The sequence below is a fragment of the Urocampus carinirostris genome, chromosome 17, assembly GCF_059441175.1.
Source record: "Urocampus carinirostris isolate Australia breed hairy pipefish chromosome 17, RoL_Ucar_1.0, whole genome shotgun sequence".
NCBI classification, from domain to species: domain Eukaryota; kingdom Metazoa; phylum Chordata; class Actinopteri; order Syngnathiformes; family Syngnathidae; genus Urocampus; species Urocampus carinirostris.
Window position 1 is genome coordinate 14948741 of NC_142365.1, and position 27737 is coordinate 14976477.

A 27737-nucleotide genomic window follows, 5' to 3' on the forward strand; every position below is an offset into this window, starting at 1 on the left:
TCATTGACGGACTGACAAACGGTGAGTGAGAGCACTGAGCTTAAATAGAAGGAAGGCCAATCGGTCAACAAGCCGCAGCTGGCGCCACACGGGCAGGGCCAATTGGGTGCCATGGCAACTGTGACATGATTGTTATTATACTTAATCTGCAACTATTATTTTGTAATTTTTGTTGTTGTTATTTTTTTTTTTTTATTAACATACTTTTAATTAGAATATTTATCAGCATTTTTTATGTGGAAAACATTTATTTTTCTATTGTTTTTTTAATATTGTTATTATTATTATCACCTTTATTATTTTTATAAATCTGCAACTATTTCTTTAGCTTTTATTTCATCATTTTTTTCGTTATTATGTTTTTTATCAGCATCGTCTTAATTATAATATTTGTTATCGTTATTTATCTCGAAAACTCGCATTTATGCTTAGTACTCCTTTTTTCTATTGATTTTTTTTAAATAGTGTTTTTATGAATATTACTAATAAAATTCCTTTTTGTATCATAAAATTGAATTTATTAATTTGTTTATTCAGTAAATTAATTGTATTTCTGTTAATTTTGATTATTTTAAATATAAAATACATGGTTGTTATTTCTTATTGTTCTAATTTAGATATCCAAGAGCTTTTAGTTGCTTCACCATTTTGTTCATTTCTTTATCACGAGTTATCTACTATTATTATTATTTGATGTTTTATCACAATATTGATCATAATCATTATTATTTTCAACTTATCGTCATTTATTATTATTCTTTTATTCATGCCGAAACTCATTTGTGTATTTATCCATTTTATTTTTTGTTAATACCTTTTTTATTATAATATTCATCATTATTATACCCAAAAACATTGATTAATGTTATTTTGTTTTATTCATTTTATTATTTTCTATTCAAAAGGCTTACTTATTTTTGTATTTTATTAATCTTATTTATGTTTATCACAATTCTTCTAGATATAAAAATATTATTACAGTGTATTATTGTTTATATATCCCAAAATCTTCACTTGTTTTACCAATTGTTTACTATTTTAAGTTATTTACTATTAGTATTTTTTTATCTCATCTCATCTCATTAGCTGCACCGCTTCTCCTCAGTAGGGTCGCGGGAGTGCTGGAGCCCATCCCAGCAATCATCGGGCAGTGGGCAGGGGACACCCTGAGCTGGTTGCCAGCCAATCGCAGGGCAGTAGGGCACACGGGGGACAGACAACTCATTCGCTCATCCACACCTAGGGACAATTTGGACCGGCCAATTCACCTGAAATGCATGTTTTTGGAATGTGGGAGGAAACCGGAGTGCCCGGAGGAAACCCACGCAAGCACGGGGAGAACATACAAACTCCGCACAGGAAGTCCGGAGCTGGATTTGAACCCACGCAGGAGGTTCCCAAGACATGAACTGTGCCGCACATGCGCTAACAACTGCGCCGCCGTGCTGCCCTGGTATTTTTTATATTTATCATTATTATACCCAAAAAACAATGTTTAATGTTTTTTTTTTTTTTTTTTATTAATTTTATTGTTTTTTTTATTCAAAGGTCTTACTTATTTTATTCATATTATCGATTTTATTTATGTTTAACACAATTTTTCTATGTATGAAAAACTTATTACAATGTATTATTGTTTAGATATCCCAAGACTTATACTTGTTTCACAAATTGGTTTATTCTTTCTATTTTAAGTTGTTTATTATTAGCATTTTATTTTTTATTATAATATTTATCATCATTACTATTTTCAGCTCATTTTGTTTTGTATTATTTTTTATTGATTCCAAAACTTTTATTTAATTTTATAAAAGGTTTTATTTCTTTGTTGTATTTTTCACTTTTGTCTTTTTTATCATATCATTGTCTAACCCTAAAACATTATATGATTTTATTCATTTATTGTTTTCTATTTTTGTACTATTTTGTTTCTATTTTTTTAATTTATCAATATTGTTTTTTCCCAAATCTTTATTTAATTTTACTATTTTTTATGTATTTCTTGTACTCTTTTTTTTTTTTACCTATTACCTTTATTCAATTTTTATTTATCCATTTTACGTACCGTATTTTCCGCACTATAGGGCGCAACGGGTTATAGGGCGCACCCCCAAAAAATAGTTTTTGGTCCTATATCTTCCATAGATAAGGCGCACCGGATTATAAGGCGCTACAATGGGAACGTCGACAAAACAGTCAGATGATTCAGTCAAACTGATTACCCTCTTAACATTCCCAAAGCTTGCAAAGAAGCAAATTTGTGTCGTAGACACGTGCGGATGCGGTGTCCGTACGATGTCACTCAAATGCATCGTTCCAAATTATCATTCGGAAGGTTAAAGTCTTGGGATTCAAGAAATGCCAACCATTCCTTAGTTTCTATTTTATTTTTCGCTCGCAACTTTACTGTGCATATGACAATAAACACTTTGAATTAAATTTAGTTTAAAAATAGACTCATCACAGCAACATCAAGATCGTTCTAAAACAAGATACCGGGAAAATATAAAGCCGCATAGCTCACCTAAGTTCTCACGTTCAATAATGATACGCAATCATGGTCTTCTTACAACCGTGAGTGAAGTAAATCCAGGAGAGTAAATTATTTGCAAATACAGACTAATAAAACATGTTTATTTATGGTGTACTTTAGCAAGCTTGCTAAGCTTGCTACGCCATTGCTAAACTCCGAATAACTTCAGCCAATAGCGATCGATTTAATGGATGATTGACACATCTTTTTCGGCCAATTGCAGGGTTTGTTTTGGCCATCTAGCCAATCCGAGGCTCCGAATAACTTCAGCCAATAGCGATCGATTTAACGAATGATTGACACATCTTTTTCTGCCAATTGCAGGGTTTGTTTTGGCCCTCTAGCCAATCCGAGGCTCTGAATAACTTCAGCCAATAGCGATCGATTTAACGGATGATTGACACATCTTTTTCGGCCATTTGCAGGGTTTGTTTTGGCCCTCTAGCCAATCCGAGGCTCTGAATAACTTCAGCCAATAGCGATCGATTCAAATGATGATTGACACATTGGTTAGCCAATGAAACGCCGGTATATAAATCCCAGCATACACCACGGACTACTCCACGTTCGGGGGAAAATCGAGTCGGCGGCTGTTGCGTAAGTTGCGAGACCTTGTGATTTAATGTTGATCCATAAATAAGACGCACTGTATTATAAGGCGCATGGTCAGCTTTTGAAAAAAATTAAGACTTTTAGGTGCGCCTTATAGTGCGGAAAATACGGTAATCAGCTTTTTTTTTTTTTTTCAAAAAACCAAAATGACCAGTGAAACCAAAACCACTTCAAGTTCTGTACATGCTTGCATAGAAGCCAACATCACATATAAGCAACCCCATAAAACTGCGTGAAAATAGCCACATACTAAAATCAAAATACTAATAAAGCGCGTATCTAAACACTGATAATTATTTAATTATGTAGTCAATAAAGACTAATATACTAGTAAAGAGCTAAAGATATAACATCGTAAACCATTTACCTTTACTTTCCAGCGGCGCTTCAATGGTAGACACTTGTACAACATTTTCATATTTCCTAATCGTTTCCTTCTCTGCCTCGATCGTTTTTGTCACTGTTTAACAATTTTCCTTTCCTTTATCACAAACTTTCATCGGGCACCCATTATTATAAGCAGAAAAGGGAAATAAAACCGAGTATATCACAATAAAATGAGATGTTGTCCTCTAAACCGTGCTGCTTGATTAAACTGGTCGAAAAGATTGAGCAAGGCATTGTCGCCGTTTTCTGTTAAGGAGTGTAACTGACCCTGTGTATTTTTTTTCTACTTATCATTATTTTACCGAGGTAAAGGCCCCGAACCCACTGAAAACGTGTCCCTGACCCACTTTTGGGTCATGACCAATGTTCCCTCTAATTTTCCACGGGTCTGAGCGTTCACACAGAGTTGGTGAGCAACGCTTGAAACAACAGTGAGAAACCATAATCCCAAGTGTGGCAAGATAATTAATTATCAAACATGTCCAAAACTTGACATCAAGTGACATTTTGCTGAGTTTCCGGCAATGCAAAATGATTTTTCTCTTTTGAATGAATTGACTCATGTACTATTGCAAAGCTTGTACGGCCTACAAACGTCGTTTGTTCTTACAATTCTTTCACAAGATATCCGTTTCTTTTTATTTCCTGACATATTTTGTCGCATAATATTAACATTTTTGGGGGCTTATTTACTCGGTTGTAAGATACAGAACTGTACTTAATCACATTTTTTAGTGGAAATACAATGTTGGCAACATAATTGGAAATTATTTGAATGCAACACAAACTTTTTCTTCTTTTTTCCGTGTTTTTTTTTCCACTTTTTTTTTAAATTCCTTTAAAAAAATCTCATTGTGTTTATTCTTTCCGAGCTGTTACTTTTTTCTTTTTGTTCTCTATTTACCTTTTTCCTACATTTCTTTTCTTTTCTTTTTTCTGGCTTTTTTCAAAAATTTTCCTTCTTTTTTTCTCTTCCGTTTGTTTCTTTTTTTCTCAGCTTTTCACTACTATTTCATTTTGGTATTTTTTTCTTTTTTGTTCTATTCCCCCCTTCCAATAAGTCATTTTGTGCATAATTTTACATAATATTTGGTCATTTTGGGATTAAAGAAGCAAAAACAACCTGAAAAGCCGTTTAGGACCCGAAAGAGCCGGTTCCTTTTAGTGAGCCAAGCCGAAGAAGCCGGTTCTCGACAAACTCTACTAACTTTACTCAACTTCGTTCTACTTCGACTCGACTTGAAAATACCGCATTTAGGACACAACGTCAGGGGAACCCGTGTATTTTTACCTTCATGCACTGTAACTTTGATTTAAGTCGCTTCTTAATTAGTAATTTTGAGCCCTCATTTTTGTGCGCTGGCTAGATTTTCTTGTGCGCTGAGAATGTGCGAACAGTGCGCAATTGCGCACGCGCGCAGCTTGGAGGAAGCACTGGTCATGACCCACCAGTTGTAAAACACTGAATCAGTATATATATTAGTTTATAATTGTATATTTCGTTGCACTAATAGCCCTAGCAGACCCGACCAATAGATCAACCCCCAGCGAAGGCCTTGCCCTTTGACATGTAACCCCACTAAAGAAAATGAGGTCCTTGTGACCCCTGCAGTAATTTAATGGCGGTAAACATCGTAAAATGGCTGCCGGTCGCATCAAAGTCACACGGAAGTCGTAATCCGACCTGGGACGGAAAGCCGACACGCGTCGTTGCGCTCGTGTCTCGCTAATTAAGATGAAGTGTAGTAGCAAGACGGGAAACACATGGAAAATATTTGGTGTTTTGTTTGTCTTGAGCGATTTAAGATGCTGTAACCTGAATTTGCAGCTTAACCAGTATTATAACGCTCACATTTCAGGAAATATTTTCTCCGTGAAACATTTGTCGGAATTTGAGGGCATTTATCGGAATTTGAAGACGTAAGATGCATTGTGAATGGATGCTGGGCGTGCACGGATTGACGCTAGGTGGTGCAAAAGCTGCTGTCCATCTGACAGTTCTCTAAAAAAAAAAGTGGTTTACATGGTACACTAATGACTAAGAAAAAATATAATTAAACAATATATATAAGATATTTGAAGTATATATAAAAAGTAAATAGATAGAATACATTTAAAAGAATGTTACCAAAAAAAAAAGATAAATTAAAAAACGAAATAGACGATACATAATGTGTTTCAAAGATTATTTTAAAAAGTAATCATATGTATATAAAAATGTTTAGGATAAATTAGGTTAAAAATTCAATCAAAAGATTAAACCCCCACCCCCACCCCCACCCCCCCACCCCCAAAAAAAAAAAATTATATATAAATATATACATATATATATCTCATCTCATCAGCCGTACCGCTTATCCTCATTAGGGTCGCGGGGGGGCTGGAGCCCATCCCAGCCATCTCCGGGCAGTGGGCAGGGGACACCCTGAACTGGTTGCCAGCCAATCGCAGGGCACACAGGGACAGACAATGCATTCGCTATATATATATATATATATATATATATATATATAATATATAATATTTGTTTGAAGATGATTTATTGATGAGCATATGAAAAGTTATGTGTAAAATAATTTAAGAATAATAAATATACAGGGAGTGCAGAATTATTAGGCAAGTTGTATTTTTGAGGATTAATTTTATTATTGAACAACAACCATGTTCTTAATGAACCCAAAAGTCTCATTAATATCAAAGCTGAATATTTTGGAAGTTGGAGTGGGGCTTTTTTAGTTTTAGCTATTTTAGGAGGATATCTGTGTGTGCAGGTGACTATTACTGTGCATAATTATTAGGCAACTTAACAAAAAACAAATGTATTCCCAATTTTAATTATTTATTTTCATCAGGGAAACCAATATAACAGCTCAACATTCACAAATATACATTTCTGACATTCAAAAACAAAAACAAATCAGTGACCAATACAGCCACCTTTCTTTGCAAGGACACTCAAAAGCCTGCCATCCATGGATTCTGTCAGTGCTTTGATCTGTTCACGATCAACATTGCGTGCAGCAGCAACCACAGCCTCCCAGACACTGTTCAGAGAGGTGTACTGTTTTCCCTCCTTGTAAATCTCACATTTGATGAGGGACCACAGGTTCTCTATGGGGTTCAGATCAGGTGAACAAGGAGGCCATGTCATTAGTTTTTCTTCTTTTAGACCCTTTCTTGCCAGCCACGCTGTGGAGTACTTGGATGCGTGTGATGGAGCGTTGTCCTGCATGAAAATCATGTTTTTCTTGAAGAATGCGGACTTCTTCCTGTACCATTGCTTGAAGAAGGTGTCTTCCAGAAACTGGCAGTAGGACTGGGAGTTGAGCTTGAGTCCATCCTCGACCCGAAAAGGCCCCACAAGCTCATCTTTGATGATACCAGCCCATACCAGTACCCCACCTCCACCTTGCTGGCGTCTGAGGCGGACTGGAGCTCTCTGCCCTTTACCGATCCAGCCACGGGCCCATCCATCTGGCCCATCAAGACTCACTCTCATTTCATCAGTCCATAAAACCTTAGAAAAATCCGTCTTGAGATTTTTCTTGGCCCAGTCTTGACGTTTCAGCTTGTGTGTCTTGTTCAGTGGTGGTCGTTTTTCAGCCTTTCTTACCTTGGCCATGTCTCTGAGTATTGCACACCTTGTGCTTTTGGGCACTCCAGTGATGTTGCAGCTCTGAAATATGGCAAAACTGGTGGCAAGTGGCATCTTGGCAGCTGTACGCTTGACTTTTCTCAGTTCACGGGCAGTTATTTTGCGCCTTGGTTTTTCTACACGCTTCTTGCGACCCTGTTGACTATTTTGAATGTAACGCTTGATTGTTCGATGATCACGCTTCAGAAGCTTGGCAATTTTAAGAGTGCTGCATCCCTCTGCAAGATATCTCACTATTTTTGACTTTTCAGAGCCTGTCAAGTCCCTCTTCTGACCCATTTTGCCAAAGGAAAGGAAGTTGCCTAATAATTATGCACACCTGATATAGGGTGTTGATGTCATTAGACCACACCCCTTCTCATTACAGAGATGCACAGCACCTGATATGCTTAATTGGTAGTAGGCTTTCGAGCCTATACAGCTTGGAGTAAGACAACATGCATAAAGAGGATGATGTGGTCAAAATACTCATTTGCCTAATGATTCTGCACTCCCTGTATTATTTTTCAAAATTACATATAAAATGATCATAAAAAACTATTGTTTGAAGCTGATTTAAAGCTGAACTTATAAAAAAGTATGTTTAGTAAAATTATATGAAAATACATTATTTTAAAAGACTTTTTAAAATAACAAACATCCCAAAAAATAGTTTGAATCGGATTTAAAAATTAACATCTGAAAAATATATATAAAAACAATAAAAAAATAATATTTTTTAACATATATTATTTTCCAAGATCATTTTATAAAAACACAACGGAAGCTGATATAAAAATAAACATATGAAAAAAAATGTATTAAAACAAAAATAATAAAAAATAGATGTGATAAAAGATAATCAAACTTATTGTTTAAAGCTGATTTAAAAATGGATATATGATAAACTATGTATAAATAACAAATAAAAACAATATAAAAATTACATATAATTATATATTTCAAATTTCAAATGACAGAGTATTCTACAAAACCGAGGCCTGAATAGAGAAAGCTCTCGAACCTGCGGAGCTCTTCTTGGACTTTCGGACTTCGGGAGACTGTAGAGTAGGGCATTTCAGTAATCGAGACGGGAGGTAACAATCTCCGCATCCGAAGATGGAAAAAAACTATTTCTAGTAATATTCTAAACTTGTGTTTGAAAGCACAGATCAGGGACAAATATGACACCTAAATTTTTGACTGAGTCACTACTACTATACTATATATACTACTACAGTATATTACATTTGTCAATGTTCAGAAGAGATTTGGAGAACAAGTCCGAATCTAGATACTTTTGATTAAAGACTATACAAAAAAACAAGCACTTAATTTAAAAAATAATAAATATATGAGTAATATTTGTCAAGATTATAAATGAACATTAAATAAAATGTTTGTGAAAAATTATTAATTAAAAACAATATCAAAACCATATATAAATAAAAACAAATACGGATTTTAGATAGATAAATATTTTATTAATCCCCGTAGGGAAATTCACACTTCCAGCAGTCTCCTTTTGTTTATTAACAGATTAACAGGATGGCCACAGGGTGATGTGTTGTAGTTTAGCCACAGCGGAGTGGATGACGTCACACGCTAGGCCAAAAGTTCGACGTCCCGGCAGCAGATGGAAATCTTTGTGCCTAGGGTTACACCACCTTGTGTTCACATAGATAGCGAGTCCACCTCCTCTCCGTCTGTCTTAACAGCGCTGCGTGTATCTCCACGTTAGCGTCCGGGATGCTAGACGTGAGCCACGTTTCCACAAAACACAGCAAACTGCACTCCCGGTACGCTTTGATGTTTTTCACCAGCACAGCCAGTTTGTCGGTCTTATTTGGTAGAGAGTTCACATTTACCATGATTACGGACGGTACCGAAGACTTATAACGCCGCTAGCCACTTAGCTAGCACCGACTCTGAATCCACAATCACTCCACAATCACTCCGGCACGAGAATTCTTCAGGGCAAGGAGTTGATTCCTCGAATAAACGCATTTTTGTGCATTTATTATACCCATAACGATAGGATAGAAAGTAATCCGAAGTGTAGTTGTCAAACGGGACGAAAAACACCGAAGATAGAAGCAGACACTTAAAACAATAAATCACAGAAAGTGCGAAATAACGCGGAGTTGCTGGAAAGGCTGCTGCTTGCAGCGGCGCCGCTTTGATCTTTTTTGAATTATTATTAAAAAGATTTTAAATCTCATTTAAAATTAGTATATGATTAACAGTTTTTAAAACTTATTTAAAAATATATATATGGGGATAAAAATTAAATACATAGGTTTTGAGTTTTTCCTTGCTTGCATGTTGGTTTCAGATCAGGGGATGGTGTAATTTTGTGATTGAGGGCTATAAAAATAAATCTGACTTGACGTAACAATAACTTTTAAAGATTGTATAAAATGTATAAAAAATATATCTTATTAATTAAATAAAAATAACAAATATATATCATATAAAAAAAATCTAAAATGTATTTAACAAAATAGAAAAGAAAAAAAAACTCCAAGCCAAAAATGTTTTTCTATCATTTCCAAGCTCCATATTTATTTAGCTTTGGGATTACAAAAAACGGCTAAGTGAAACCGGTTCAACAGGAAGCGCTAACTGGTTTGCGTGAAATTAGCTCCCTGCTAAAAGCACAACAACAACAACAAAAGAAAAAGTGTGCAAACCAATTCCCGTTTTGGTGGCCCGAAAAATATTTTTGGTGCATAAAACTTGACTAAAGTTTAAGACACAAAACACATTTTTTCGACAAAAAATTCTGTAAGGCTTTATTGGTTTTCCATAATCAGAGCAATTGAAAAGTAAGCATAACAATATATCTCGTACCACGTTCTCGCTAATTGTTATAAATATTGAAAAAAGGCACTTCTGTGACTCACTCACACATAGTTCTGGAGGGAATAAATAGTTTTAAAGGGACAGTGTGTATTATTTACTGACTCCAAGTGGTAAAAATGTAATTTAAAAAGAAAATATTGGTTTAAAATAAATAAATCAAGCAGGTGCAGCTAGTAACACTAGCGGCAAGTCATAGCCTGCAGCTAAGTGGCTTGTGTGAGTGGCTAGAGAAGGAAACGGTGGGGAAAAAGTCAAAGATCATGGACCTCGGCAGCCATCACATTTGGGGCGGAGTTGTGTGCGGTAAATGGTTGTTAAATGCTAAAAGTACAACTCGAGCAAGATGGCTTGGCAAAATGTTCATTCTATATTTTGTAGTGGCGCTAGAAGTGGCTAACATTAGCGGCTAGGCAAATATGCAAGAGCGAAGGCAAAGCCGGATTCAACAATATTGATTGAAATAATTGGAAAAAAAAGAAGTAGGACCAGCTAACTAAAACAATAGCAGCTAGCAATAGCTTGTAGCTAAGTGGCTAATATGAGTGGCTATAGAAGGAAATACTGGGGAAAAAGCTCAAAGATCATCTGATTCAGCAAATATTACATTCGTGGCTCAGTTGTGTGTAGTAATTGGCCGTTTATTGCTAAATACCCCACCGGAACAAGCTAACTTCGCAAAATTCTTATTTGGGCATCCGTAGTAGCAAAATAGCCGCCCAAGTTCTGCGATATCATTACAAATTACAATATTGACTTAGATAACATGAAACAGAGCAGCGAACAATAGCAGTTAAGTGGCTAACTTGAGTGGCTAGAGAATGAACCAGTGGAAAAAGTCAAAGATCATGCGAACATCACATTTGCAGCCTCGTTGCGTCTGGTGTGTAGCGGTTATGTGCTACAAGCACCAGCTAGTTTTGTAAAATGTTCAAACGGACATCCATAGTAGCAAGATGGTAGTAATATCCCTACAAATTTTTAAACCGAATAAGCGGTCTCAATCAAGTTTTATTGAAATGAATGATTTATGTTTGCACCACTAGGGGCAGATTAGGGTATTATACACACCGGCCCCTTAACTTGAATTTAGGCCTGTGAAAATGAGACACGAAAAACAAGCGCAGAAGAAATGTATTTTTCAATAAGTTCTACGCGTTGAAAACATTGAGTGGGCGTGGCAATGCAAACTCCGCCCCCCAGGTTTACATTGTTTTACAATTGTTCTACCGATCCTCACCATGGGGAGAATAAAAACACGTTCAAATAAAAATCCCCTCGTTCCTACGACAAATGGTACATGCCGTAGCCTAGCGGCGGGGCGAAAAGTCCCAAGGGTGAAAAGGGAAGGAGCGCCCTCTGGTGGTAGGCGGAAAAAGACTGTCCATAAAGGGAGACGGGGCCGAGCGGCAAACGAAAGGCGTTCGAGACTGCCCCCGTGCCGGATTTGACGGCGGTGGCCATCTTGAGTTTTTCAAGCTCCGCCTCCTGCAGCCGTTTGGCTTTGGCACGGCGGTTCTGGAACCAGATCTTGACTTGGGTCTCGGTCAGGGCCAGGGAGGCGGAGAACTCGGCTCGCTCGGCGATGGACAGATACTGCTTGTGGCGGAACTTGCGCTCTAGCGCCACCAACTGGGAGGTGGTGAAGGGTGTGCGAGGCCTGCGGTTAGATTTGTGCTTCCTCAGCTGGCAGGTGGGGCTTACGGGATCTGGGTGGGGCCAAAAAAAAACGTATGTCAATATACATTTTTGGGGACAAATTTAATTGTTTTTCCTTTCCTGGTTTCTCTGTGCCTCACTGTGTCTCATTATACCACTTATGTTGGTTTAAAAAAAATGTTTTTTTTCTCTTCCCTAGTTTCCCTGTGCCTCATAGAATCGAATTATATTTATTTCATTAACAAACTTATTTTTCATCTTCATCTTATTTCCCCTCTGCCTCACTGTTTTACATTTTAGTATTTATTTTGGTAAAGAATGTCAATGTTTTTCCTCACCTGGTTTCTACGATTCTCACCAGGTCTCACTACATTTATTACAGTAACAAATTGTTTTTCCTCATCTAGTTTATATGTGCTTTGCCGTGTCTCAATATATTCGATTTGTTAACAAATTGTATTGTTTTTCTTCGCCTGGTTTCTTTGTGCCTCACCAGGTTTCATTATTTATATTGATTCAAGTAACAAATTTAATATTTTTTCCTCACCTGGTTTCCCTGTGCCTTGCAGTGTCTCATTCTTTTTATTTTAGTAGCAATGGTATGGCTTTTCCTCGCCTGGTTTCTCTATGCCTCACTGTGTATCATATCTATTTTGGTAACAAATTTAATAGTTTTTTCCTCACCTGGTTTCCCTGTGTCTCACTCTGTGTCATTATCATTCGTTTTAGAAACATATGTCATCGTTTTTCCTCACAAATTCTCTGTCCTTTGCCGTGTCTCAATATAATCGATCCGTTAATAAATTTGATTGTTTTTCTTTGCCCGGTCTCCCTGTGCCTCACAGTGTCTCATTATATTGATATTGGTAACAAATGTAATAATGTTTTCCTCGCCTGGTTTCCCTGTGCCTTGCTGTGTCTCATTCTATTTATTTTAGTCAAAAATGCAATGGTTTTTCCACACCTTGCTTCCCAGTGCCTCACTACCTTTTTTTTTTTTAATTTCATACCAAGTCCAGGCTCAGCATAGAAAATATTATGTACCATCTCCTCCCCTCTAAAAGTACTGGATTACTTTGAAGTAAAAATAATGTATATTTATTTTGGTAAAATTTATTTATATATATGTATTTATTTATATATTATATATATTACGCATCAGTATTTTTCCAAACCTAGTTCTACTGTGCCTCACTGTGTCGTTTTTAAATAACTAATAAGTTTAGACTTAGCGTACAAAATATCACCTTCCCTCCCAAAAAGTACAGTATTTTGTTATTACTATATCATTATTTTGATTAAAAATAAATGTACACCATTCATGGTCTTTTTTTTTCCTCACCAGATTTCTCTGTGCCTCGCTGTGTTTCTTTTGAACATTGTTGTCGTGTTTTTAGTTTTTCAAAGCCAAATTTCTTTGGTCTTAGCTGCCATTTTCCATCCGAGCGGTAAATTCATTCGTGTTCCTCGATGACAGCTTTCCTTTTCTTTTTCTTTAAGAGCTAAACCACGGTTCACCGACATGGTGCCCACAGGCTCCCCAAGAACAGCTGAGTGGCCCTGGGGCCGGTTCTCAAGATAGCTCACCAGTGATGGGTCATTGTTATTTTCTAGGAAATTTGATTTCTAAGTGGCATTTAAAATGATTAATTATCCCTACATTATTTTTAGAATTGCTGTAGCCTATAGCATATGTATGTATAGAACTCAGTGCTCTTATACAAGGCAGATGTTTTAGTGGTTGAATGAGCCTTCAGTATTAGAACTCTACTTCTAATAATTACAACATGGTGAAAACATGGTCATGACATAGTAATTACTCTTTAAATGATCTATAAATGATTTATGTTAACCACTCTGTCCCCTCATTTAAGGAAGACGTTTTAGTCGTTAACTAAAGATAAAACTGACTACGTTTTTAATAAATACAAACTGGTAGCACTTTGCACTAATAAGAAAAAAAGTTGCACTAACATTCAAAAATAAATAGTATTTTCCTTGGTGAGCATAAGATAAGTGTCAACTTTTCTTTAATTCCTCCTGTTAAAAAAACGTATCCTTTTGGCCTTATAGGGAAAAATATGTTCCATCCCTATCAATGTTTAGGTTTTCCCAGCATTTTATATGTTTGTGATGATTTCAAATTGTGTACACAACAAAAAATAAAATATAATAACCCACACTAAAATTACTGCAAGTAGGGAAAGAACTAAGAAAGATGCATGGATAATTGTTTGTGCTGTTTATTTGCTGAACGTGTTTAAACAAATCATCTTTTGTTTTCATCCTACACAGTCTGTCTTGCTGTGAGTAAATAGGTGCTGCATTGTGTTAGTTAGGTTTATTATCGCTTATTGAGATCATTGATGAGGGGAGCAATTGGCTGAGGTTGACAAGTATAATGTTCCAAAGGAATCAACTAAAAGTTAGTAAAATCATTCATAGCCCAAAGATTCTTTTGAAGTAGGCCTACTTTCAGTAAATATTTTGTTGTTGTCAATAAAGAAAAACAAACAGGGCATCTTAGAGAGTCATTTCCACGTTACATATTAGAAATGTAAACGGAATTCTAATTAGAGTTATTTCAAAATTCAAATGAGAAAATTTTGGAGTTTATTAGAAATTATTTTCTGGTTAAAATAATCAGGAAAGTGACAGATTCCACCACCACAAAAATAAAATATTAAAAAACAAGGAAGGCTAAATTGATTTTTGTCAGTAAAGTATAATTTTGTTCTTGTTAATAAAGCTATGTAAAATTGGAAAAAACACCGTCCCGCCATCTTAGTGATATTTCTACGTTCAATATTTTAAATTAAATTCTAATTGAATTTATTTGGAAATTCAAATTAAATGAGTTGAATTTGATGATGATACAAAATAAAATGCAATTATTAAAAAAAACAAAAAACTCACGAGGCTGAGAAGAAAGCATCCAGTCTTCCGGTTCGGATGTTTCGGACTTGACCGGAGACGAAGAACCGGAAGTTTCCCGAACTTGGACACACGCGTAGACCGGAGACACCGACCGGGAGGTCCGCGTCGTCCCGCCGGCCATGAGGGCTTCCACGCTGAACGGGTGCCGGTAAGTTTTCCTCTCCTTTTCCGCTCCCAAATCCTCGCAGTTCTCTCGGCTCGTCATCTCGTTCGGGTTCGGTTGGGTTCTAGTTGAGCTGCGACGAGCTCAGCGTCGCGTTGACGCTGTCAAGGAGCGCGGAGGCTCTTTGTATGGAGGCGAGTCACGTGACGCTGCTGATGACCAACTGCGTTCTACCCGGAAGATGATAGGCGGTGCTTTCAGGATTGCTCGGCAAAGGTAATTTTTTTTATTGTCTTCTTACAGGACAAGAATGAGGAAAATGCAATAAATCTTATGTACAGCTAAATATTTCATCCACAAAAACAATATCAAAATTGTGAACCTGTTTTTCAGAATTTGTCAGTAAATTCTTTTTTTATTTTTTTATTGAATCTTTGAGTTTGATGAACACTCCCAGTGTCCAAGGGATTTATAATACACTCAAGAACCCTCCCCCTTGTATTGATTTATAATTTATATTTTTATATTATTTATTATTTTTCTCTCTGTATTTCCACAGCATCTTATGTTCTCTCGAAAGTATTTACTCTGTTTCGTTTTTGGACTTTGCAGTGCCAATTTTGTATGAATTTACAATGTTCAATAAAAAAATCGTTCAAATTAAAAAAAAAAAAGGTTAAAAAAAAAAGTCTACCACAAAAAGTCTGACTTTATTACGATTTTGTATAATTTTATACCTGTGAATAATGTGTTATGATGAAGGTTAAAACGAAAACAATTGTTTGGGGCCATGGGCATAACCAGCCAAAGTACCTCCCAAATTCAACCAAGCACGCCCAAAAATTAAAGCATCTAAAAAACTCTTCTCCCTCATAAAGAATAGGATAGGCTTAAATATGATAAAAAACACGCCAGTAAAATAAGTGAAACAAAACAAAAATGTGAACAATGCAGCGTCGGAAATACTCCACTGCCTTGAAATGGTTCAGTCCGTTGGATCCCTAGCACCGCTCTCTTAAAAACATCACATTCCAGAATAGAATTTAAGATGTATACTAAGAATGATCTATCGTCTCCTCATTAGTTGACCACATTACCTTCTTTTTCATTGCCTTATTTTTATAAATTTGGCCCTTTTTATTATTTTGGGACTATTTATCCTGATCATCTTTTCATTTTTTCTCTTCAAGGTCTTTATTCCATGTTTTGTTTGTTGCATTTCTGTTGTAATATTTATGTAGCAGTGTTTTGTAACATTGTGTTACTGTATTGGTATTTTTTGTAGTAATTCTGTAGAAGTATAATAATATTACTGTCGTTGGAGTTTTGTGGTATTTCTGTTGTAATAGGTATATGACATTGTTTTTGTATCATAGTATTACTCTAGTAGTATTTTCAAAGTATTTTCATTATTATCAGAATAAAGACAAAATATAATGTTAGGTATCTGTTTTTAAGCACAATTGGATATTTGGTTTTGTCATATTGTGTAGTATTTTTGTTGCAGACACACAACAGTAGTTGAGAGACGGGCACTGAAAAAGCTGCGGTCAATCATGGACAATTCATCACATCCACTACACAGCATCATCTCCAAACGGAAGAGCAGCTCTGGTGACTCCTATAAGATATACAGTAATACCCCCAAAAAACTCTTGATACGTTCATTTTCTTTATTACATTGAATTAAACCCGAAAAATGGCCCAGCGCTGTCAAGCAGATAGAAGATTGGATTGGGCTGCTTGGAGTGGTCGGTGGTCAGGAGCTGCAGTACCCAATTAGGCTGCCAGGAGGCATAGAGACCACATAAAAGCAGATGTTTATTGATTTTGTTGGTATCTATTGGGGGTGCCTTTACACTAAACCTAGCTAAAGACACTTGCAGAGGACAATAGTATAACTATAAATTTTAACCAAAATTGCTACACCCAATTCAAAGCCTGTAAGTCACATAAAACACACACAGTAATCAGGTTCTATAACGCAGTTTGGATTTGTATTGGATAGAATTATAGATATTAGAAAAAAAAACTAAGTACGATAAAATGCAACGGGTCGTCAGGTATGGATTTTATCATTTTTTTGAATTAGTCAAGGCCTCTAGGCCATGAACGCAGCACGTTAAAAAAAACAGCAAGTGTTTGTTTTATCGTCTTTATTTTTTCTTGGCGGCAACGTGGAAATCGGATATTAATCTCCGTTGGAAGTGGCGTGCCCCCTTCGGATGACACACTAAACAGTGTAACTAAATATCAGATTTATGCCGGTTTTTGGGCCGCACGCAAAGCAGACGAGACGTTCACATGCCTGCGTCGCGGCTGGGGCATTTCAGCCGTGACGTCGAATAATTTTGTAATTCCCACTTGAGACGTTTCCTTGTGACTCTCATGAATTCAATCTTTGTCGTTTGTCCGATAAGCAATTCCTGGCACTTCACACGTATTTGCACAGTTTATTTATGTGATGATTGAAGAAGGCGTTTTTTTTCCCTTTAAGAGTGAAAGGATGTTTTCAGTGGCCAGGTTTTTTCATTTGTGTGATATCAAACGCATATCTTTCGGAGATCGTTTTTGGTTTGTTTTTTGTGTTTGTAGCACTGAGGGCGAGATTGTCAGCATTGAAGGAAAACACCAAAATCAAAGATACTTTTTCAGAGAATGACGTCAATAAAAAAACTCACAAGGTATTATTCAGATCAGGCCATTTCTTTGTGAGCCTTGCACAACGTTGTTGAAATGTATCAAAACAATGCATACCTTATTTGTATATATTTAAAATATACCGATACCTGCAGCAATTTCCAATCAGGGTTGGGTAGGGTTACTTTAACTTGATTACTTTCAATTACTTATGAAAGTAATCAAGTTAAATATGCTAATAAAAGACAAAATAAACTAAATATGAATAAGATTATGACTCACAACATGTGGTAAGCCTTCTCTGCTGGCTTTGATCTCTTTGATCTCTGGCAAAACTAACATAAAATGCGACAGAAACAAAATGAAAATAAATCCAAACAGCTTGCCAACATCATTTTTGCCGTTCCATGTATTCCGTTACTCCCCAAGCCTGCACAAAATTGAGTAATTTTATTATTAATCTGTCCGATCTGTCCTTTCAAACACATGTGAAGAAATGACTAGAACCGCTTTCTTCCATCTTCGTAACATTGCTAAAATTCGTCCTATACTGTCTCAGTCGGATGCGGAGATTATAATTCACACGTTTGCTACCTCCCGTCTCGATTACTGTAATGCACTACTCTCTGGTCTCCCGAAGACCAAAATCAAGGGTCTTCACCTGGTACAAAATGCCGCAGCGAGGCTTTTAACTAGGACAAAAACGTCCGATCACATCACCCCAATTTTGGCTAACCTGCATTGGCTCCCTGTTAGCCTAAGATGTGATTTCAAGGTTCTCTTATTGTTATACAAAATCATACATGGACTTTCCCCCTCATATCTTTCAGATCTGATTTCCCCCTATGTTCCGGCCCGAAGCCTTCGTTCTGAGAGCGCCAGTCTTCTGGTGATCCCAAGAGCCAAGAAGTGTTCCGCTGGTTCGAGAGCGTTCTCCATCCGGGCACCGATGTTGTGGAATGCTCTTCCCCCTGAGATCCGATCTGCAACCTATTGGAAATGTTTAAATCTAAGATTAAAACTCACTTCTACTCTATAGCATATGAATAACCTAAACTTCTCATGTGTAATAACCTGTGAAGCCCTTTGAGACTCTTTGTGATAAAGGGCTATACAAATAAAAATGACTTCACTTGACTTTCTTTCTTTTATTAGCATGTTTGGTATTGGAGTAATCCAAAAGTAATTGAAAGTAATCAAGTTAAAGTAACCCTACCCAATCCTGTTTCCAATGCAAGGATCTGTCGTTTACAATCAAGAATTAATAAATACATAAATTACATTGTCATTATTTTCATACCATTTTCAAGAAAAATATTCTATTGGGATTTGTGGTTATTTGAAATGTTACTAGTTGTATCGGTATCTGTTTTTGGTGTACTACTCAGTAGTTACTGTAAGTATCGTGATTAGTCGAATAAAAGGTATCTTGGATCTCGTTTTTTAAACTTTGATTTTCTGCAGGATTCAAAACTCTTTCAGCAAAATATCATTACATAATAAATATACACTAGTGGTGTTGATATCTGGTATTGTATACTACTCAAAAGTTAAGTGTCATGATCGATATCGGGCTATATAAAAGTAGTTTCTCTGATCCCTATTTTTTAAATTTTGTAGGATTTTTTAGTATTTTAATATTACTTTAGTTAGTTCTGTAGTATTTCTGCTGTAAAATGAATGTAATAGTATTTTTGTATAATAGTATAACTGTAATAGTATTTTTGTAGTATTTTTATGGTATTTACTTTCTTGCAGACACACAAAAGGATGATAGGGACAGAATTGGCACTAATTGGCGGGATGTAGTTTGCCCATGCCTTATCTGGGTGCTCAGCACCCTCAAAAAATCACCCCTGGAGCAGACCCTCATGAGACCTCAAGAAAAACATATTTAACACAGATGCGGAAACAGGCCAAGAGAGACGAAGTAAAGAGAAAAATTGTAGGGCGCACCCCCAAAAAATAGTTTTTGGTCCTATATTTTCCATACATAAGGCGCACCGGATTATAAGGCGCTACAATGGGAACGTCGACAAAACAGTCAGATAGTTCAGTCAAACTTATTACCCCCTTAACATTCCGAAAGTTTGCAAAGAAGCAACTACATGTCTCAGACATGTACGGAAACAGTGTCAGTACGATGTCACCAATCACTCAAATGCATCGTTCCAAATATCATTCGGAAGGTTAAAGTCTTGGGATTCAAGAAATGCCAAACATTTCTTAGTTTCCATTTTATTTTTTGCTGGCAACTGTGTTGACAGCAAAGTAAGAATTTTATTGTGCAGGCAAACGGGGTTCTTTACTGTGCATATGACAATAAACACTTTGAATTGAATTTAGTTTAAAAACAGACTCATCACGGAAACATCAAGTTCGTTCTAAAACAAGATACCGGGAAAATATAAAGCCGCATAGCTCACCTAAGTTCTCTTGCAGCTATCACGTTCAATAATGATACGTAACCATGGTCTTCTTACAACCGTGAGTGTAGTAAATCCAGGAGAGTAAAATATTTACAAATACAGAAGAGTAAAAAAAAATGTCTCTATGCCGTACTGCAACCCAACGTGTGATTCTTTTTCGGCCAATTGCAGGCTTTGTTTCGCCCCTTTGGCCTATGCGAGCCTGTAAATGATAAAAAGGATCCGCCCCCTTTACCTCCAAAAAACTTTAGCCAATAGTGACTGATTCAAATGATGATTGACACATTGGTTAGGAAATAAAACGCCGGTAAATAAATCCCAGCATACACCGCGGACTACTTTGCCTTCGGGGGAAAATCTAGTCGGCGGCTGCTTGCCTTAGTTGCAAGACTTTGCGACTTAATATTGATCCGTATATAAGGCGCACTGTATTATAAGGCGCATGGTCAGCTTTTGAAAAAAAAAAAAAGGCTTTTAGCTGCGCCTTATAGTGCGGAAAATACGGTACTCTGTGATGGAAACGGTGCCACAGTAACTGTATTGAGTTGTACTTTGTAGGGCCATATAAATATGCCAACTTTACTTGAATGATGTGAATAAAGGGTTCTATGATATGTCCTGAGCGAGAGAAGAACTGCGTTACAATTTGTGAACAGTTTTTATTAAGTAACGGAGTAACGCAACATGTTGTAACAACATTTGAGTTACAAGTTTTTTTTAATAATGCTTTATTATCATGCAGTACTCACTACGGAGAAAAGTAATTGTCTACAAGGACCGTGTCACAAAATAACGTGTTGCTCACAACACTGGTGATGCAGCACCAAAACAGAGAAGTAAATACCCCATTTCGGCATTCCAATGCTTGAAAGCCGCCGGCGTAATTACAACGCTGGGAGATGTGCCCGCCCATTTGCCCGCTCGAACTTCCCAGGCATCTCGTCCTGCTGCTGCACAAAAAAAAAAACATGTTCAGACAAATTGTTTTGGCCATGAAGAAGGCTTAAATGACATAACGGAAGAAAGGAAGTGCTCTACGCCGGTAATTCGGCTTCGTCCCGGAGATCGTTTTATCTTTTATTGCTCCCGACGTTTATTGCTTGTTTTTGTTTGCTTCTCATTTAAATTGGACTGGTTTATTTTGGCATTTAGCTTTCATGTCGTAAAACAAAAAGTGTAATAATTGTGTAGAATATAGCAACCCCTTATGGTGTCTAAATACTTCATTCATTTCAATAAAACCCTGTTTATTCAAATAATTAGAAACACCATATTTTTAATTATGTTGCACAACTTAAAGTCTGCTTTGCTCTGCTTTTGTTGTAGGTTTTTTTCCCCGCTAGCCAGTAAAGTTAGCCGCTTCCACAAACTCTGACCAACTCCAGCTATTGGCTCATTCAGCCACTCCGGGTGTATCCAGCTCACTCCATGTAGAAATATTTTAATGATCTTACATAACTTGAAGAATCTGACATGACGGGCAACCATCTTAGTACTACAGAAGCCCCCAATGACCATCGCACACAGCTAAGACAGAGTCTTAGAAATGCTTTTTTCTGTTTCCTTCTCTAGACAGCCATGTTAGCCTCTTGGTTGCAGACTATGGCTCACCGCTACTGTTATTGTTAGTTGCTTTAGCTTCTTTTTTTGCAGTTATTTCTATCAATATTGTTGAACTGTGCACTGCTCTTGCCATTGTTGCTGATTTTGCCAGCTACTAAAGTTAGCCACTTCGACCAGCTCTGACCAACTCTGGCTATTGGCTCATTCAGCAACTCCGGGTGTATCCAGCTCTCTCCATGTAGACATTTGTAATGATCTTACATATCTTGTAGAAGCTGACTTGTTGGGCGACCATTTTACGACTTCAGAGGCCCCAATGGCCATTTTGCTAACCTAGCTTGTCCTTGTGCTTTTAGCACTTAATACGCACTTAATACGCACTTACTTCGCACAGACAGAGTTTTGGCTCAATCAGCCACGCCGAGTGTATCTGGCTCACTTGGTGTGGAAATTTGAAATACCATTACACAACTTGGAGAAGCTGACTTCATTGGCAGACATCTTGCTTCTACAGGAGCCCGAATGACCAATTTTATTTCACTGTTTTATTCTCTGCCACTCATTTTAGCCACTTGGCTGCAGGCAATGACTTGCTACTGTTGTTATTGTTAGCTGCTCCTGATTCTGTTGTTGCTATTATTTAAAACAATGTTGATTCTTTCTAATAAATAACGTTTTTTTTACCACTACAATAAATACACTCTGTCCCTTTAAATATATGTAGTCTCTATGGAATTGCATGTGCGCGTGTCACAGAAGTGTCTTTTTTATTATTAGCGAGAACATGGTATGGGATATATTTTCAATTGTTCTGAAATTGTCAATACCGATATATCTTCATAGATTTTTGAGAAAGTGCTTTGTGTCTTAGATTTAAATCAAGTTTTTTTGCACGTAAAATAATATTTTGGCGACCAAAGATATTTTTTTTAAATTACTTCTTGTCATTACAACATTAAGAGGAAAATTCATCAATTGGTATTTCAACATTTTTAAAGACACCTTCAATAATGAAGCGATGGATACTAGTCCGGGGCAGCACAGCGGCGCAGTGCTGAGGTCATGGGATCAAACCTTCCTGTGTGGAGTTTGCATGTTCTCCCCATGCTTGCGTGGGTTTCCTCCGGGCACTCTGGTTTCCCCCACACTCCAAAAACGTGCGTGTCAAGTTAATTGTCCGGTCCGAATTGTCCCTAGGTATGAATGAGCGAGTGAGTTGTCTGTCTCTGTGTGCCCCGCGACTGGCTGGCAACCAGTTCAGGGTGTCCCCTGCCCAATGCCCGAGGATAGCTGAGGATAAGCGGTGCAGATAATTGATGGATGGATGGATGGATAATACTAGTTCTTCGGTTTTGTCACAATACTGGTAACCACTCTGGAATTTTATGGACGCTTTCATGGATCCTCTCAGTTAAAAACCCAGAATGAGAACAGAAACGCATATTTTTGTTGCACTTGAAACGTTTCCAAACAGTCCAAAACAATCCCGAAATTTTCTAGTGATGACAATACCGCCGCTTGATTTGGTTGCGGGTTAAATTTGACGCCTACACTCATGGTGGTCGATTCTTTTAATTAAAATGATTCTCTTCCAATCACTTTCACATTGTGTACCCTTCTCAATTCAATTGTCAGAGTTTTTACAGCTCCAAATGTTATTTATGGCAAGATTTCTCGTCAGACGTTCCAAAAAGCCAACGGACTCAAACGCACCGTGGCTGTAATTGTAATTGTGGGCTTTTGGAGCCCTCGCAGCATTTTTCCTAATGCACACAAATAACTACCTTGGAAGCGAGCTTGGCGCCACGAACAATTAGCTGTTAAAAAGGACAGACAGACGGATCTTTTCAGGGGGCCCCTTTGCCGCTTTTGAAGACCCTTTTTTGTGCTAATAACAAGAGAGGGAAACAATCTGCTTGGGCCACGCCCACAAACCTCAAAGGTTAAAAAAGAAGATGGCTTAAGTATTAGTATAGTTTTACAATTAACTATAACTATGTATTTGTATATACATTACAAACTTAAAGGAGGCGTACGGGGTCACTTTTCAGTGGCCCCTACCAAGGCTGTGGTCACACTTTTTTTTTTTTTTTTTTAGCACTTTGAAGTGCAACAAGAGTGGCCCAGTAACAGAGCGATTGGCAATTACTGGGATGCTGCTTGAATTTATTTGCGCCAGGAAGAGGCAAAGGAAGGTTAATGGGCCTCATAAATATGGCTGAAGGTCCGGCAATGTGCTTCCTTTTACAAATGGTTTGTTTTAGCTCCAAAACTTCATCCAATAAGATCTCGGGTAAAATAAAAATACTAACAGGACAGATTGATATACTTGAATGCCAGCATTTTGGGTGTATATCTAATCGCTTTTGCATAAGAAAATAATTCATTATTTTGTTATTATATTCTGTATTCAATCAATTTACTGTTTAATTAACCATGCCCTTGAAGGGTAATGAACCAGGAATCCAGCATGCTTATCTGGAGCCAATTCATTATTTCAAAATAAGGCTTAAGTCTTCTCACTGTTGATTTGAATCAAAGGAGATGGTCTTAAAACTCAAATTTAAATTCTTCCCAAGACCTTATCTTTGCATGGAAAGGTTTTTTTTGTGTAGAAATGTATATCATTATCTTTTTGCCGCAGTTAATATACAATACAAAAAATTATTTTGACAAAATGCAGTGGAAGTGGAATAATCCTTGAGCGACACCAGCTGGATTAAAAAATATGTCTTTTCCAAATTAAATAGACCTTTTTGAAGGAGGAAAATGGGAATGGTACCCTCTCCAAAATAGTTTTAGGTCAGTAGATATGTTACTCACAGTATGATCTATTTTTAAACTAGATTGGTTGTAAGATTGATCCTTCGGGTACATCAGTTGGGTTTACAAGAATGAGAGCCTTTTTCAAATGTGACAATTATAATTCCACATTTTTCTTCCAGTTTTCGTTTATCTTAGTTGATGAGAAGTGATTCATATTACATATTATACATTGTATAAAAATATATAATAATCTGGCTACATGATTTGATTAAGGTTTTAATTAATTGTAATATTGCATGTGATAAACCGTGGAAAAAAATAAATGTGAATCAATCACAGTAATCCGACCTTTTTGAAGGACCTAAAAAAGGAACTATAACCCAAAATGTATTTTTAGGTCATAAGATATATTACCCACAGTTTGATTTATTTTTCAAATGGAGTGGGTGTGGCATTGATCCTTGTGGCACATCAGTTAGGTTAGAAAAATGATTGATAATTCAAATTGGAATTGGATACGAGTGAGACTGTAAAATTCTGTATTGTTTTCTAATGTGACCTTAGAATAAACAATTTGGATGATAAATTGGAAAAAATACAGAATATTTTACAATAGTATTAGTATTTACCAAATAATCAATACTACCATACATGAGTTTTCATGTGGGTACCTTTGTGCGTCAATTGCATCATCAGGTATTATTACCTCCCTCAAAAATGTGAAGTTACACCCCCAAAAATCAGAATTTCAAATATGTTTAAGTGTGTTGAGTAAATACAAAAAAATTGCATCAGTGAGTGTGTAATAATGACTTGTCAATAGGGCTGCAACTAACGACTAGTCACCCACTTTCACAACGATTAGCCGAATAATCGGATAATTATTATTTTGTTCTTAAATTTAGCATGAAGTCGATTTTTTTTTTGTGAATAATGATAATAAACACCAGAAAAATGGGAAAAAATACACATTTTATTGAATATACAGCGGTTCCGTACAGAAATTAAATAAAAAATGCCTCTATAAACAATTAGGAGCAGTGCTGGATCAGTAGAGACATAAATCCAATAAACTTCACGCCATTTTTTTTAGGGACAGGCAATTAAATAATAAATTCAAATCAAGTAAACATTTTTTTATCCCTGTTAACCAAGAACAGGCTTATTAGAACCAATAAAACAGTCAATAAAACAGATGTGCATCAAAGTCTGTACAAACGTACGAAACAATTCTCCACAGTTTAAAATCAAACGATTTTAACTACTGACGTTTGTTCTTCGGACTGCATGCATTTAAATTTCAAATATGTTTGTCAGGTAGAATATACCTTTATTATCATTGTTACAAAATGGGTTGAACATATTGGGACAACGAAATTGGACGTGGTTCTCCAGTTTCACATTGTACTGATAATTTAAAAAAAAAAGAAAAACGCTCAAGCTCTCTTTTATCGTAAGATATACACTTTTAAAATTTACAATGCATATCATCAAAACTCTATTGGCTCAAATGTTACTTGAATCTTCAGAGGCGAGTCAAACTCCATGTTGTCCAACATGCTCTTTGAATGTTTGTGCGTCACGATCTACCGCCATGATATGAAAGGTCTGCTTTGCAAACTTTCCAAGTAGGGTTTTTATTAGCCCAATGCTAGCTAAAATGCTCCAAAATATTTTAAGAAGTTTTAGTACTTGATGTTGACGCCGCCTTTTCTTTATGTTTATGTTACCGCTCAAGTCCGAGATACTATCGCACATGAGGGACTCTCGGCAGGGATTATATTCATGCAGAGATGTCTCACTCTGTTGAAAAAACGTGTCTCGCTACAATAGTCGACAATGGAATGCGTTGATTTTCGGCTAGCCTCAAAACATGACTCCCGTTGTGTGTCTTGGTGATTTGCTTGTCCTCTCTTCCGGTTAGATGGTAAATGGTCTGCATTTATATAGCGCTTTTCAAGTCAATGAAGACTTCCCAAAGCGCTTTAGGAACAATAAAGCCTATTACTAGCACGAATACGAGCACAATCTTGACTATTCGAAAGCAAGACAGACGAAAAGGACGAGACAGACGAGTTGTCTCTGTGCTTGTTTGTCTCCACCGCAAGATCAAACTCGTAACCACAGATTCTTCCGCAGGGCTATCACCACCCTAAACGAGGGACACAAAACTGAAAATGGGGTATTTTGTTGCCCCGTGATATTACACTTCTTATCCCAATCATTATTCTTTCTCATTTGCAAATATCGCACTATTATTAAAACTTAGGCCAGTCTCTAAGCACAACAATGTAAATATTTGTTTTGTGCCTTTTATCCTGATGGTCTCTCGTCTTTTTCTCTTTGAAATCTTTATTATAAGTTTATTCTTGAAATGAGGTTGGCAGTGAAAGCGAATTTCGAGTTAATAAAAAAAAAAAAGCTTTCCGATGGATTAGAGAACTATCTTATTGATTAGACCTGAGACAATGTTTATTTTATTTTTTATTTTTTGTATTAATTATTATTTTCATTTATTTTTATTATTATTTATTATTGTGTTTTATATTGTTTTCTACTGTGTTTTTAAAATTATTTTCATTGTATTTTTACTCATTTTTATTTGTTTATTATATTATATATTTATTTATTTCAAAACGTTTATTATAATCAAATTTGATGTAATAGAAAAAATAAATGTATGTGTATATACATATATATATATAAATATATATATATATATATATATAATTATTTTATTGTTTTTATGTCTACCTCTAAAAATATTGTATATTTTTTTATTTTGGACTGTGTTTTCATAATAATTTGTCATTTTTATTTTTATTCATATTTACATTTACATTTTATTTATTAGCATGTAAAATTATGCAATGTTCAAATTTGAATATATTTAAATTCATTTATTTTATTATTTTTTTAATGTGATGTTATATAGTGCTAATTCAATCCATTATCTGCACCGCTTAACCTGAGTAGGGTCGCGGGGCTGCTGGAGCCCATCCCAGTCACCTTGAGGCAGAGGACATGATAGTAAAAAATATTTGTTTTGTTTTTTTCACTTATTTTTGCTGTTGTGGTCTGCGAATAAAACAAGATAATCTATTTTATTGTTCATTGCATTTTTTACTAAGTTTCGTGTATGTTGTTTTTTTTATTTCGTGTTTTTTTTTTTATGTAAAAAAAATATCTGAATATTTATATATATATATATATATATAAATGAATACATATTCAAATTGAATGTTATGTAATATTGTTTATCTGTTTAAATATATTTAGATACTGTATATTTTTCGCTTCTTTAATGTTTTTAACTGCCAATAAAACCAGATATTATTTTCTTTGTATTTTTATATATAAAATATATTTTTTACACATACATATGATTTTTTTATTATGTTTTTAATTCATAATGTAATGAAACTGTTTTATTAAGATGTATTCATTTTTCTACACCCTTGCATGTCCTGTTCATAACATCAATACTACACTGTGATAATCATGTTATAACTAGAAAATAATTAGAGATTAAAAAGCATAATTAGAGAAGATGTGTTATATCATAAACGTGTTATTTGTTTGTGTCTGACAATTATTTTTTGCATATCTTAG

At 36.0% G+C, this 27737-nt stretch overlaps 1 protein-coding gene and 1 long non-coding RNA gene across 2 annotated transcripts in view; one reads left to right on the plus strand and one right to left on the minus strand.

Annotated features, from left to right (window-relative positions):
* Positions 1–9841: 9841 nt before the first annotated feature.
* msx2b (muscle segment homeobox 2b) lies at positions 9842–14947 on the minus strand. The gene is made up of 2 exons (XM_088320675.1): positions 14604–14947; positions 9842–11737 (listed from the first exon to the last, which is right to left on the minus strand). The coding sequence occupies exons 1-2, from the start codon at positions 14827–14829 to the stop codon at positions 11313–11315; spliced, it is 651 nt and encodes a 216-aa protein (XP_088176801.1). The 5' UTR covers positions 14830–14947; the 3' UTR covers positions 9842–11312.
* Positions 14679–27737, plus strand: part of LOC148349305 (uncharacterized) — a 58143-nt gene continuing 45084 nt past the window's right edge. The window contains exons 1-2 of the long non-coding RNA XR_015847216.1: positions 14679–14772; positions 14856–15003. This is a non-coding gene — a long non-coding RNA (uncharacterized LOC148349305). The remainder of the gene's footprint in view (positions 14773–14855; positions 15004–27737) is intronic.